This window comes from Drosophila arizonae, chromosome 4 (genome assembly GCF_054131065.1).
Source record: "Drosophila arizonae isolate 15081-1271.41 chromosome 4, UAZ_ARI_1.0, whole genome shotgun sequence".
NCBI lineage: Eukaryota > Metazoa > Arthropoda > Insecta > Diptera > Drosophilidae > Drosophila > Drosophila arizonae.
The window spans coordinates 1295812-1308108 of NC_142924.1; the positions used below are offsets into that span (position 1 = coordinate 1295812).

Consider the following 12297-nt stretch of genomic DNA (forward strand, 5'->3'; position numbering starts at 1 on the left):
CTCTCTGCTTTTGGCCCGTTTTTTGTTTTGCCCAACAATAAAAGCAAATTTTTCTAAAATTTCATGTCGCCTGTGTCGCTGCGCCGCCCCCGCGCCCTCAGCGCCGCAAGGGGTTGAGGGTTGGACCTACCCAGGCTATTTGCAATTTAACTTTTTGCCAAACAGACACAGACACAGACACAGACACAGACGCAGCTGTAGCCGTAGCTGTAGCCAAGGGATGGGCATGGTAAAACAAGGACACGTAGCCCCAAAGAGCTTTAGTTTTTAGTTGGCTTTTATTAACTTTTGTCTGCACAAGTGTGTGTGGGTGTGTGTGTGTGTGTGGGGGTGTGTATATGTGTGTGTGTTCAGACAGTTCCACTTATTTTGGGCATAAAAGTTGCGCTATTACCGAGATTTGAGACGTTGCTGCTGTCCCTCACAAACGACTGGCCAATTTACAGTTAACTCGAATATAGCTTAAAGCAGGGAGCTACCCTTTCGGGGCGGTGCAGCCCCACGTCGAAGCACCACTTTATGCACAATTTAACTTCTGTCGTCTCGTATTTCGTATTTCACTAAATGCTGCGATTCTGCTTCCGGCTCATCGGCACGGCTCTGGCTATTATTCTTGTTGTGGTTGGCGGCTGCTCCGCCGCCGGTGGTGGGTCAGGTGAGGCAGGTGAGGACCTGACGGGTGAGGATGGTGGAGGTGTCTCGCTGCTGTTCTGCAGCGCTGCAGTTGTCGACGGCGTCGTCACGATCAACGTGTGGTTCGCCGCTTCCGGCTCGGGGGTCGAAGCGGCTTTCGGCCGCACCTGGACGTAGTTGACTTGAAAGTAATCCGCTATGAACTGGGTGCTCACCACATTCATTTCGAGGCCCTTGGCCAGCATTGCGAAGAGTCCTTTGCCGCGCATCTGCTGCTCGCGCAGCTCCTTCGTGGCGGCCACGTTGGCGTCGTGATCGCCCACGGCCGACTTGACGATCAGCTCACAGTAGTTGCGAAACACCTGGTGGCCGAGCGTCTACAGGTGGATAAAAAGAGTGTCAGGAGTTTGGCAATCGGCTGTAGACGACTGTGCAATGCTCTGTTCCCGGCGAGCAGAAAACTACACGAGAATGTAGAGCTTATACTCTCTTTTCTCTACAAAGTCTAGTGCCTCACTTAAACCTAGAGAATACTTTTCTTTAACTCTCCCTCCCTCTCCCTCTCCCTCTCCCGCTCTATTCAACTAACTAACGCTAACTAACAGAAACTACATCCCACTCTTCGACGAGAATCCGATTCAGGTATTTCACTCCACTCGCTGGGCAAACAGAGCATAAGCAGCGGATCAACACTTACAGTTATCATGAGATGGGCCACGCCCATGCCCTTGTACTGCTCGCCAAAGTCCACGGTGGTCATGAAGAAGCAGAACTTGATCAGGAATGGCGCGGCCAGGCTGAAGCAGCCCTGCGCGTAGAGCAGGCGGCGCAGCAGGAGCAGCATGTTGTGGGAGCGCAGACGCAAAGTCACATTGGCCGACTGCCAGCGCGGCACGAGGACGCCCCAGTCGGCGGAGTCGTGACTCCGATTGACGTCCACCAGCCCGAAGGCGAACCACTTGTAGCAAATGGGCGCCTTGTAGTACAGAGGCAACGGCAGCTCGGCGCCGTCGAACTCCAGGACCAGGATGAAGTCGAAGCAGATGCCGCGATTGTAGGCGCCCCGCTCCTCCGCGAACACCTGGTGGGCGAAGGGAACGCGGTTGTAGCACATCGGCTTGTACTTGATGTCGTAGACGGCGCCCCAGTAGCCGGCAATGCAGGGCACCTGGCTAATGACCTGCTGCATGTCCTGCTGCAGGCGCAGATTCATGCACTTGGGATTCGCAGCGTCGCCGAAGAAGAACGGGTGCGAAAAGTTGGTTCTGTAGAGCTGAACGCTGCGCTGCTCCTCATTAAAGTTGGGCGACAGCGCAACGGGCAGCCGTATGGGCAGGAAGACCTCAAAGCCAAGCGGCATGTCCATCGTAATCTCGCTAATGAACGAGGCTGCAACAGATTGCAGTTACCTTGATTAGCTGCGCGGCAATGGCAACAAATGGCATTTGGCTTACCCGTCGTGCGCAGCTCTCCCATGTGGTCCTTGAACACGGAGTCGTTGTTGTGCAGCTGCGTGACGATCGCATCGATCAGCAGCTTGGCGTCGTGCACGAAGCGGTGGTGCTGCTCCTCGTCCCCATGGAAGTTGAGCGCCATCAGCTCAAATGTGTCCACAAAATTGAGCATTGCGATGATCCGTTGACATTTCGTCGTTAACAGCGTTGAAAACAAACAATTGCTTAGTGTTGCACAGGGCCGATGTGATTGAATTTGAAACTTGGCGTTGCCAGATCACTGTGATCGACTCGATTGTGTGTGAGAGCAAACCAAAGTCGATTAACTGTGTCTGTGTGCGCGCGCCTATGTGTGTGTGTGTGTGGCATGAATGGAATTCGAATAGCATCCAATTACTACGGGCTTTACTACGACGCATCTGCGCACTGGCGCCCAGCATCCACGTGGATGGACTCAGTGGCAGGCAGGCAGGCAGCGACTATGGCAACGGGCAACATCTCGAGCCAGCCACAATGCGAATTCAGTTGCTGTTCGACGTTCCTCGCGTGCGGTTGTGCATGGTCCCAGCAGCGCATTCATTTGCATAGAGCGGCGTATGTTAGTTGTGTCTCCCTTTCGCACTGCAGCCAACTGCATACGAAGGAGTGAGTGAGTGAGCGAGAGAGAGAGAGAGCGAGCGCTTGAATCTAAACCGTTATGTAGAGAGCGCGCCGGCGCTGTCGCTGTCAACGTTTGTGTACGAAAGAGCGTGTGAGGTGGCAAAGTGCAATAGGCAGCCAAACTGCAATGGCAAACAGCAACAACAACAACAACAATAACAATAACTGTAACAACAAAAGCAAAGCCAAAAGCAAAGGCAACGTGCGCGCTGCGTAAATAACAGCAGTTATCCATGTACATTGAGTGCGTGTGTGTGCGTGCGTGTGCGCTTGAGTGTGTGTGTGTGTGTGCGAGAGTGCATTGGTGTAGATACTACGCGAAACTGCAGTGTAAAACAACATGCAACCCGGCAACAGGACAACAACAACAACAACAACAACGAGTGCAAAGGGCAAGTAACGGGAAATGCTTCACGCGCAAAATTTCGCTGATAAAGTTGGGGCCTAATGAAAGGTGCTTGGCCAGACTTTAGCCAGCTCGTGCTCCATGCTGCAGCCGTAAATTGAAAATAAATTGAATTGCAATAACAACAACACGAAGAACAAGAAGAAGCAGAATCTAAAAGAAGTTTGTTGGACTCTTTCGCCCGTGTTGGTAAATGCGCTAAGGTGCAAAGTGTCTTTTTTTTTTTTTTTGTTATTTTCGGAGCAAATTGCATGCAAATTCGTTTAGTTCGCAACTCAGAGACTAAAGCAAAAAGTAAAAAGAGAAAGAAAATAATAGAAAATCGCTTCTAATGGATTTTATTTTCAAGTTTGAGGCGAACTTTTAATGCTGCCGCATGTGGCACGTTCACTTTGCGCGCTGCAACTTACGCCGGAGTGTGTAAACAATGCACTTTTTATGAACATCGACTAAGTTGTGTGTGATTTATTTATGCAGCGCCTTGAGCTGTTTGCTTTGCGGTTTGAGTTCGGCGCTTTTGTCAAGGCGATTCTGCCGCTTCCACTAGTTGAATGTGGCGGCATTGTAAACGTGGCTAAGATTGAACAGACGACAGAAATTTCTGTAAAATTCACGAATTTTTCTTGGTAGCTAAAAGTATACTGAAGAGTGAAAAATGCTTTCCTTAAGGAAAAGTTAAATTTCTTTTCAAATATTTCCTTATTTTAAATGAAAACTACCTAAATATATATATTACAGATTTTATTATCATAGAAATTGAGCATAGCTTTGCCTTATTAAATAACGTGAAACCTTTTCGGTTTTAAGATTTACTTCGACTTTAGGCTTTCAGCTTTATAGACTGTCTGTATTATATGGCTAAAATTATTTTTAAAAGTTTATTCTGCCTGTTTATTTTTTTTATATTATAAGGAGAGCCCAAACTTCATCGAATAACTCAGAATTTATAATGCTTGACTCAGACTTAGAATTCCGAAATAGTTAAAGTCCTTTAAGCTTTTCAAGTCCTTCGAAATGTGCTTATAATCCTTCTGCCTTTCACTGAATATTTGATTCCCCAAAAAAGATTCTCTCCACGAGAGAAAAAAATTCTTCCTAAGCATTGTTAAGCTTCAAAGAGTTTGCTCGCAACAAAAATATATATTTGCCAAGAACTTGAATTGGATTAAGCTCAGCGCTCTAATTGGAGGTCTTTGAAATGCTGCTTTACTTAAGATAGCTCCACTTGGCCCTCTCGAACCCTGTGCAGCATATGTAATCCAAGGGCTCTTCTGCGCCCGTGTGGCGCGCGTGTGTCGCTCATTAAGTGCCCCAACTCAACTCGACTCGAATCCTTTTCGAGCGCTGGCAAATTGTGAGACACGTTTAGCAATGCGACGCTTTGCCACGTCTGCTTGGCAGGAGGAGTCTCACCTTTGGCGTAATTGCCATTTAATTGTTTGACATCGTTTCGTTTCGTTTCGTTTCGTTTCGTATTGTTCTCTATATATAATTTATATATTTTATATGCTGTTGCTGCTGTTGTTGTTGCTGCTGTTGTGTGTGCATAGAATTTGAAATTTTCTTTCATTATGTCGAGCTGCTGCTGCTGCTGTTGGCTTTCCGTGCAATTAGACGTTGGCAGCTGCCAAGTGACTTATTTACTGCAAGTGGAGTGGGGCTTTAGTTCGGCTCTGCCGTCGGCCTATGCTGCATATAAATAATCCCCAAAACCGGCCGGCAGACCAGATAGAGAACGAGAGAGTGAGTGAGAGAGAGAGAGAGCGGCAGAGAGAGTGTGGGAGCAGCCTATTGATTTTATGAACGAGCTGCTGTTGCAGCTGCTGCAACTATTTTGAATGTTGCCGCCATGAGACGACAAACTATAAATCTGTCTGTGCCGGCATGCATACGCTATATACTACTATACTATATACCACACGAGGCACACACATGAAATTTATCGATTGCCGCATACACACACACACACACACACACACACACGCACACTGGACAACAGAGCAGAGTGTGTGTCGTCTGCTGCTGCTGTTGCTGCTGCTGTTGCTGATGTGTAGTAAAAATCGCTCGTATTTCATGCGGAAGTGACCACACACACACATACACACACACACGCACACATGCACACGCACGCATGCACTCACAAAATGGCCGCCCATGTGCGTCGTCGTCGGCGTAGTAGTTGTCGTAGTAATTGTTGCAGCCGGCAAACGAAAGGATAAATGGATTGGTTTATTTAAATTTTACGTGCTCGTGTTGGAGCATCGTACGCAGCAGCAGCAGCAGCAGGAGCAGCAGGAGCAGCAGGAGCAGCAGGAGCAGCTTAACCAGTTACTAGCCCAATTCGTTGCTGTTTTTTTTGGCAACAGCTGCAATGGCTCGCATTGCGTATACGCAACGTGCGTATGCGCAATGTAAAGTGTTTTCGTAGTAAACACAGGGAAAAAGGCTGCGAATGCGACGCAGTTGCTGCGGTTGTTGCTATCATTAATTAGTTGAGCGGCAAGTTTCACTTTTTTTGTTGCTACTGTCCTCGTTGTTGTCGTTGTCGTTGTTGCTGCTGTTGTTGTTGTTGTTGGTGGTGGGCGGCGACCCTAATCCATCATTTACCACAAAAGTCACGTACAGCGCAGGCAGCCTGAGCTTGAAAAGGAAACTTCCACTCGGAAGAAAGTTCATGTAACTTTAACACGCACACACATACAGGCACAGTAGGGGTAGCTAGCGCGTGTGTGTGTGAGTGTGTGTCAGTTCTTATAACTGCCAAGTTTGTTGTAACAAATTAAGAAATCACTTTCGCGCCGCCAGCAAAATATGCGCACTGAAAGTTGCCTGCAAGCTGGCAGCTGCAGCTCGCATACCCTAGCCAAATAATGGCAGTGGGTATATTGGACAGAGGGGAAGTGAGGCATAAGGACTTGGAATGTGCTACCAATAAGTTGATATAGCTATAGATTTATAGTTTCCTGAATACTTTCGTATCCTTTAGGCTACATATAAGCAGAAGCAGTCTCTCTAGCAGAGGCTTATGATCGTAGGCTAGACTCCTCCTTTTTTAGGTGTGCTATATACCTGAAATATCAACTACTTTCTGTTGCTCTCTTTTCGTATATATCCTCTTTTACATTCCATTCCCCTTAGTTAGGATATTTGCTAGTCCAGCAAACTTTTCACTCTCTATTTAAAGACCCAACTCGTAACACTCCCTGCATTGGCTGTCAGAAGCGACGGCCTAAAAACAGACGCGACCCCAAAAAGTGTTGCACAAAACAAATGGCCAAAAAGGTCGACGCCATCTAAATATGATGTATGAATGGGCGCTCCTCCTGCTCCTGCTCCCGCTCCTGCTCCTGCTTCTGCGCCGCATGCATATTATATCTATTCCAATTGTGTATAGCTGTAAATACATATACAAGACATGCACATACATGTATTTATAGGCATATCTGTTGGCTGCTAACGACGACCTGGCAAACAAATTTTTGTGATTGGCGTGTGACATTTTCAGCGCAAAAGCTCACAGGCTGCCGCCCGAGTATTTAAGATATTCGCATTTCCGTTTATGTCTGTCTATGTACATTTGATTGATGTGCGAAGGGCTGGGCAGGGGCAGGGGCAGGGGCAGGGAGGGGGCAGGGCACGCGTGTCATGGCCTCAGCTGAGGTGTCAGACGAACGCCTCAAGCAAGAGGCGTTTGCTGCCAGACAGCGCGACGCGAAAACTTTGGCATTTCATATAATGTTTATGGGCATTCCGAAAGTGAAGCAGAGTATATTGGCTTTTATGTTAGATTTGATTTGCTGTCTGGTAGTCCATCTGTCTGTCCATCTGTTGTTTTAGAGCCAAGCTAAGCTACTGCAGACTTCGCCTTCGCCTTCGCCTGAGATTTTCAAGTGAGCGAGCATCAGGCAGTCAGTGATGCTCGTCTGCTGCATTCTCGGCTGAAATAGTTTGAAGTGGGATGAATTTCGAGAGCGCGAAGCTTGGATGTGAAGTCAAGTCAAGACATGTTTAGGTATTCCCCCAAAGAGCTGCAGTTGCTTCAGCATAGAGCAAAAACAAAACTCTTCAAGTTCGCTGTTCGCTTCTAAAGTTCTCTAGTTAAATGGCTTTCTCTTCTATATTCCATACTCTATCTCTATCTCTCTCTCTCTCAGGTAGTCGCATAGTAGCATATATAGCAGGTAGGCACTTATTATGTCAACAACTATATTGTTTCAGCACATTTGCCTCCGACTGTGCGCTTAGCCGGGCGCTCGCATATTTGGCAATAGCTTTCGCCCCGCCCCCACAGGTGCCCAGCCCCTGCTCATTTTTACTTAACCCAATATTTTGCTCGTTAGTCATGAGAGAAGAAGAAAAAAGGAAACAAAAAAACAAAAGCCCAGCAGAGTGTGGCGTAGTAAAAGCCAAAGGCAAGGAAAAATCACTGAGCAGCAACAGCAACAACAACAACAACAACAACAACAACTACTGCTACTCAATGCTGGCATCAGCTGCTATGAGCAAAAAGTTTATGACTTTAGACCCATTTTGTGTGGCGACGGCGACGCTGAACTCAATTTTTTTTGCACTGAATCACAGCGAACCCCTTTTGGGGCAGAAGCCAGTGGCAGTGGCAGCAGCAGCGGCAGAGGCAGGCATCACGCCCCTCTGCTCGAGTTGGGCTTACCTTTTGGGGCTGCACCTGCTGCTGCTGCTGCTCCTGCCCAACCTTCTTCTATCTGACTGCGCAGCTGGCGTCGCTGCTGTTTTTAAATGATTTTTATGTGCACTTCAGGCAGCCAAAATAACAACAACAACAACAACAAGAGTACCAGTAGCCAAGTTTTATTTGCATATTTATATACCCTGTAATTATAAATATGACTACAAAGGGTAGTCACTCGTCGGCTAAGGTTGATTTACTGTGGCAAACTGAATTACTTTGAGGTGAAAGAATGAAGTAGGAAATACTTTAAGATCTATAATCAGATGTTTAGAAGGTTTGCTAGGATAATCTTGATGTGCTCTGCAAGTATGCCTGAGTCCGGGTGCAATCTCTGCTGAGGTTTTAAAGTTTGAATAACAGTGAAGAGAAAGAGAGAGAGAGAGAGAAGGAGATATAAGAAGAAGAACACACATAGAGATCCAAAAAGAAACAGAAAGAGGGGGAATTTTCATCTATAGTACAGAGTATTTGCCAGTCTATATCTCTTTCTCTCTGTGTCGCTGCTCTCGCTTTGCCTTTATATATAGTTATAGTATATGCATATAATATTTTGCTGTACATGTTGTTGTTGTTGTTGTTGTTGTTGTTGTTGCTGCCTCCTGCTCTGGCTGCAGTCGTCGCTCTCGGTTTTGGCAGATTTCTCGCTTTTGCACTCATTTGGTCTATTGATTTTCTTTCGCCTTGTTTTCCGTGTTTGTTTTTGTTTTTATTTTTATCCCCTCTCAGTTTTGTTGTTGCAGTGTTTTGTCTCGTTGGCTGCATTTGTTTGTGGTCCGTCCACTCCGATCCGGTCTGGTCTGCGCTGGTCTCGTCTCGTCTCGTCTCGGTCGGCCAGTGTTACAATGCAACAGACAGGCAGCAGCGAGCCGGGCATTGTTTTTATCCTGGCCCAGGACACGCTGGCCCATGCATTGTATTGATTTTTTGCGGGCAACCCTTTGCGCTGGCAACAGCAACCGGCTGCTGCTGCCGCTGCTGCTGCTGCTGCCATAAAAAGTCATTAGTGAGAGAGGACTCTGGGAGCTGAGTGGGCGTGGGCTGGGCCGTGGCTTCGAGTGCATAATGGCACAATTTAAATACGTGTGCGGCGTGGCGACTGCCATGTGAATGAACCGTGCAACGGAATGCAGCATGCGGCTGTGGAGCCTTTAAGGCCCATGGCCCACACGGCGTATGCGCAATGTGCCGTGGCAATTTCTAAAGTTTTTTCCTCAAGCTGCAGCGCAAAACAATAAACTGAAAGCCATTTGCTTTTGATTTATTGACGCACGTACTACATGTGTGGCATGCAACAAGCTGTGTGTGTGTGTGTGTGTGTGTGTGTGTGTGGCACGAGCAGAGCAAATGGAGTTTCGGACATGAGCGGAATCGATGGCGTAATGATTATCTATTAAAATAAATCACGTATTTGGCAACAGGCGACGCCAACTTGAGCAATTTTTCCCCAAAGTGTCGAAGTCTATAAATTGCCAATGTCTGTGTGCTCCCCCCCTCTCTATCTCTGTCTGTGTGCGTGTCTTGTGCATCCCGTCTAGTCGAGCGCTATGTGTCTGAGGCAGGCGCTCATTTTGGCAGCGCGCACAAATTGCCGCTGACAGGCCGTCAGAGAGCGAGGCGCAGCGCGGAGGCAGCGTTGAGTGTAACATAAATATATCCAACTTGACTGCAAAGTGCTTAAGCCTTTGGCCAGCAGCAGCTAAGTGAAATGGACATAAGAAGCGCTTACAAAGCCAAGCGACGATGGAACGATAAAAACGATAAGAGCTGCTCACTTGTCAGCCCAAGCAGCCGAAAGACAGACTTACGCCCTGAGCCTACAAAGACTTCCAATCAATCCGTGCGAGCTACTGCTGAGTCTCATGTTACAGCCGTTGGTCATTCCGAGTTGGAGCTGAGCCTGCAGCCTGACGAAATTGTGGCAAGAAAAAAATGAAGAAATGATTGCTCACTTGTAAGCGGAAATAAATTTTCCAATTCCCTCTCTGGGCTAAGTACGAGGACAGCTGGAAATTGTCTTCGATTGCTTTCAGCCTGAAGGGCATTCCAAGCTTGTGCGAGGCCTGAAAGTTGGCGGAATTGAGGTGAATTGAAACGATTTTAGTTTCAGTTTCATTTAGTTGTAGATATTAATTAAACAAAGCTAAAGTTAGGTTGACTTATATAAACTTTTTGGGCTTTTATAATTTATAAAGCTTGAAGCAATTTTAAAAGTTTAAATATATATTTGATTTAGTCTGATTAGAATAATTTTACCAGCTGCAAACTTTTTCTGGAATGACTCAGATCAAATTGAATCTGTCAAGCATCGATATAACTGTGGGAGTCGTATTTTGATAGACCCTAAGGCACATTCATTGGCTTCTCTGGAAAAGTGAGCAGAAATTTGGCTAAATAAAAGTCCAATTCTAGGAAGCCATTCGTCACATGTATTCTCTCTCTCTCTTTCTGTCAGTCTCCTTTATTTGACTAATATTTATATATATATTTTCTTCACTTTTGCTCCTTCTTTTATATTTCCGAAGTTCAAAAGTTGAATTGCAGCTGTTATTGCTTTCTGGGAACATCATAAAGTTGTTTAGTTACACATCTCTCTCTCTCTCTCTCTTTCACTCCCTCTGCCTCTCACTCCCTCTCTCTCTTGTTTCACGCCTAACTGCACACGAATTGCATAGGCAAATCTGCTTAGGCTTGCAATTTTCTATAATTTTCGCATTTTTTGTTCTTGTTGCTTTCGTTGCCTTTTATTTTGTTCTCTTTCTGCATTGTTTCTTGGTTTTGTTGTGCTCGCACTTTGAAACTAATTGCCAGCAATTTAGCAAACGTTGCCCGTGCACTGCGGCGTATGCGTAATATTTATGCAGCTCCCCTCTCTCTTTCTCTCCCACTCCCTCTCTCTCTCCCCTATCTATGGCTGACTTTTGTTTGCCGCTCTGCATGCCCAGTGCGCACATTTGCCGCATAATTGCCAAGTCATGATTTTTACACACCAAAAACCGAAAAACAAGGAGACAAAAATGAAAATGAAGTATATAGGGAAACATAAAAAAAGTGCCAAATATGTGGAGAGAGAAAAGCAAAAAGATTTGCACCGTGTTTGCTGTTGATATTCGCACTGGGCATAATTTCCATGTTGCTTAAACGGCACTTTTGTTGCTGTTGTTGCTGTTGTTGCTACAGTTGCTACAGTTGCTGCTGCTGTTGCTCTTCTTCTTCTTCTCCTTCTTGTAGTTGTTGTTAATGTTGCTTTTGTTGTTGTTGTTTTGGGTCCCATTTCCAGTCGTTGAGTTCACTTTATCGTTATTGACAGTTTTACTGTGTTGTTTCTCTTATTCTATACACTGTGTGTGACATGCTAAGCGGGTGTATTGGTTTAACTTTGGAGTTGTCATCATTCGATGTCCTGTTGGTAAAGTGAAAACGGGTATATTTGGTTAGCTGGAATGAGAAGATAGAAAATCACATTATAAACGGGTTTTTTCAAGTTACAGTTGAGAAGTCACTGCTTAAGTAACACTTTGAAAGTCACAGTTGCAGCTTATTAATCACAGTCTTGGCTTACTAGTCACAGTTTGGATCACAGTTGTTAACTAACAGTCTATATCCCATTCACAGCTTTCAAATTGCGACTTTCTGTCGACAGAGTATGGCGCAGTCGGGTACAGCCGATTGCCGCATTGCTGCTTCCTTGTTTTTGTCATTTCGTCTTGTTCTTGCTCCTTATCAAACTGTCTGTCCCCTTTGCATAGTTTTTCGCAACGAATATTTTCTTCAGCTTTCCGCTTTCAGCTGTGCGCAGCATACAGGATCTTACCTTGGGGAGCAGTCACTGGATTCGCTTTGGACTGGTCACGGGGCAAGTTAATGTCATGTCAAGCGGCAGACGTGTTGAGTGGAGTGCTGGAACAGGGGCAGGCGGGGCCAGAGGGGGCAGGGGGGCACGCAGGCAAGTCATATAGGGCGGCTTAGAAGCCTGATATCTGTTCACTTGAGCTCAACTTATGGCGCTCCAATTTCGCGCTGATGCATAATTTTTGCCGGCGCGCATAAAAATGCGCTCAAAGGGGGCCGCAAAAGCCAACCAGAAACAGCCCATGGAACAAAAAAAAAAAAAAAAAAAAAAATGTAGGAATATGAAGGAAAAACTAGGCAAAAGCATTGGGGATAAAGCGAAGCAAAAGTTCTATATGAATGCGTGACAAGGGGAACGCGCCTGCCTTTGGCTCGTTTATCTTTGCAACGGACTCGAGTGCCTTGTGCGTGAGTGTGTACGAGAGAGAGAGAGAGAGAGAGAGAGAGTGTGTGCGTATGTGTGTGTGTGTTTAACAGAAACATATCGCATTAAATTGGAGCGCCTTGCGCTGCTTTAAAATGGTTCAGGTTGGGGTCTGATCGTACCTCGATTGATTATCTCTCTCTTTCTTTCTTTTTTCCGTTGT

General features: G+C 46.2%; 2 protein-coding genes across 14 annotated transcripts in view; one reads left to right on the plus strand and one right to left on the minus strand.

Moving 5' to 3' along the window:
• Window positions 1–259: 259 nt before the first annotated feature.
• Window positions 260–2426, minus strand: LOC108614203 (uncharacterized). Its single transcript, XM_018008200.2, has 3 exons — window positions 2088–2426; window positions 1331–2022; window positions 260–1010 (listed from the first exon to the last, which is right to left on the minus strand). Exons 1-3 carry the CDS (start codon window positions 2257–2259, stop codon window positions 561–563), a joined length of 1314 nt encoding a protein of 437 aa, XP_017863689.1. The 5' UTR covers window positions 2260–2426; the 3' UTR covers window positions 260–560.
• Window positions 2427–2553: 127 nt separating this feature from the next.
• Dscam4 (Down syndrome cell adhesion molecule 4) overlaps window positions 2554–12297 on the plus strand; it is a 55893-nt gene continuing 46149 nt past the window's right edge. For 6 of the 13 annotated variants that reach the window (XM_089467070.1, XM_089467080.1, XM_089467081.1 and 3 more), the window contains exon 1: window positions 2595–2736. The gene's annotated coding sequence lies outside the window, so the exon portion shown is untranslated. Of the gene's footprint in view, window positions 2741–2806; window positions 2825–2855; window positions 3140–12297 lie in introns of those variants that run through there. The other 7 variants (XM_089467072.1, XM_089467071.1, XM_089467074.1 and 4 more) reach the window with 7 other exon arrangements.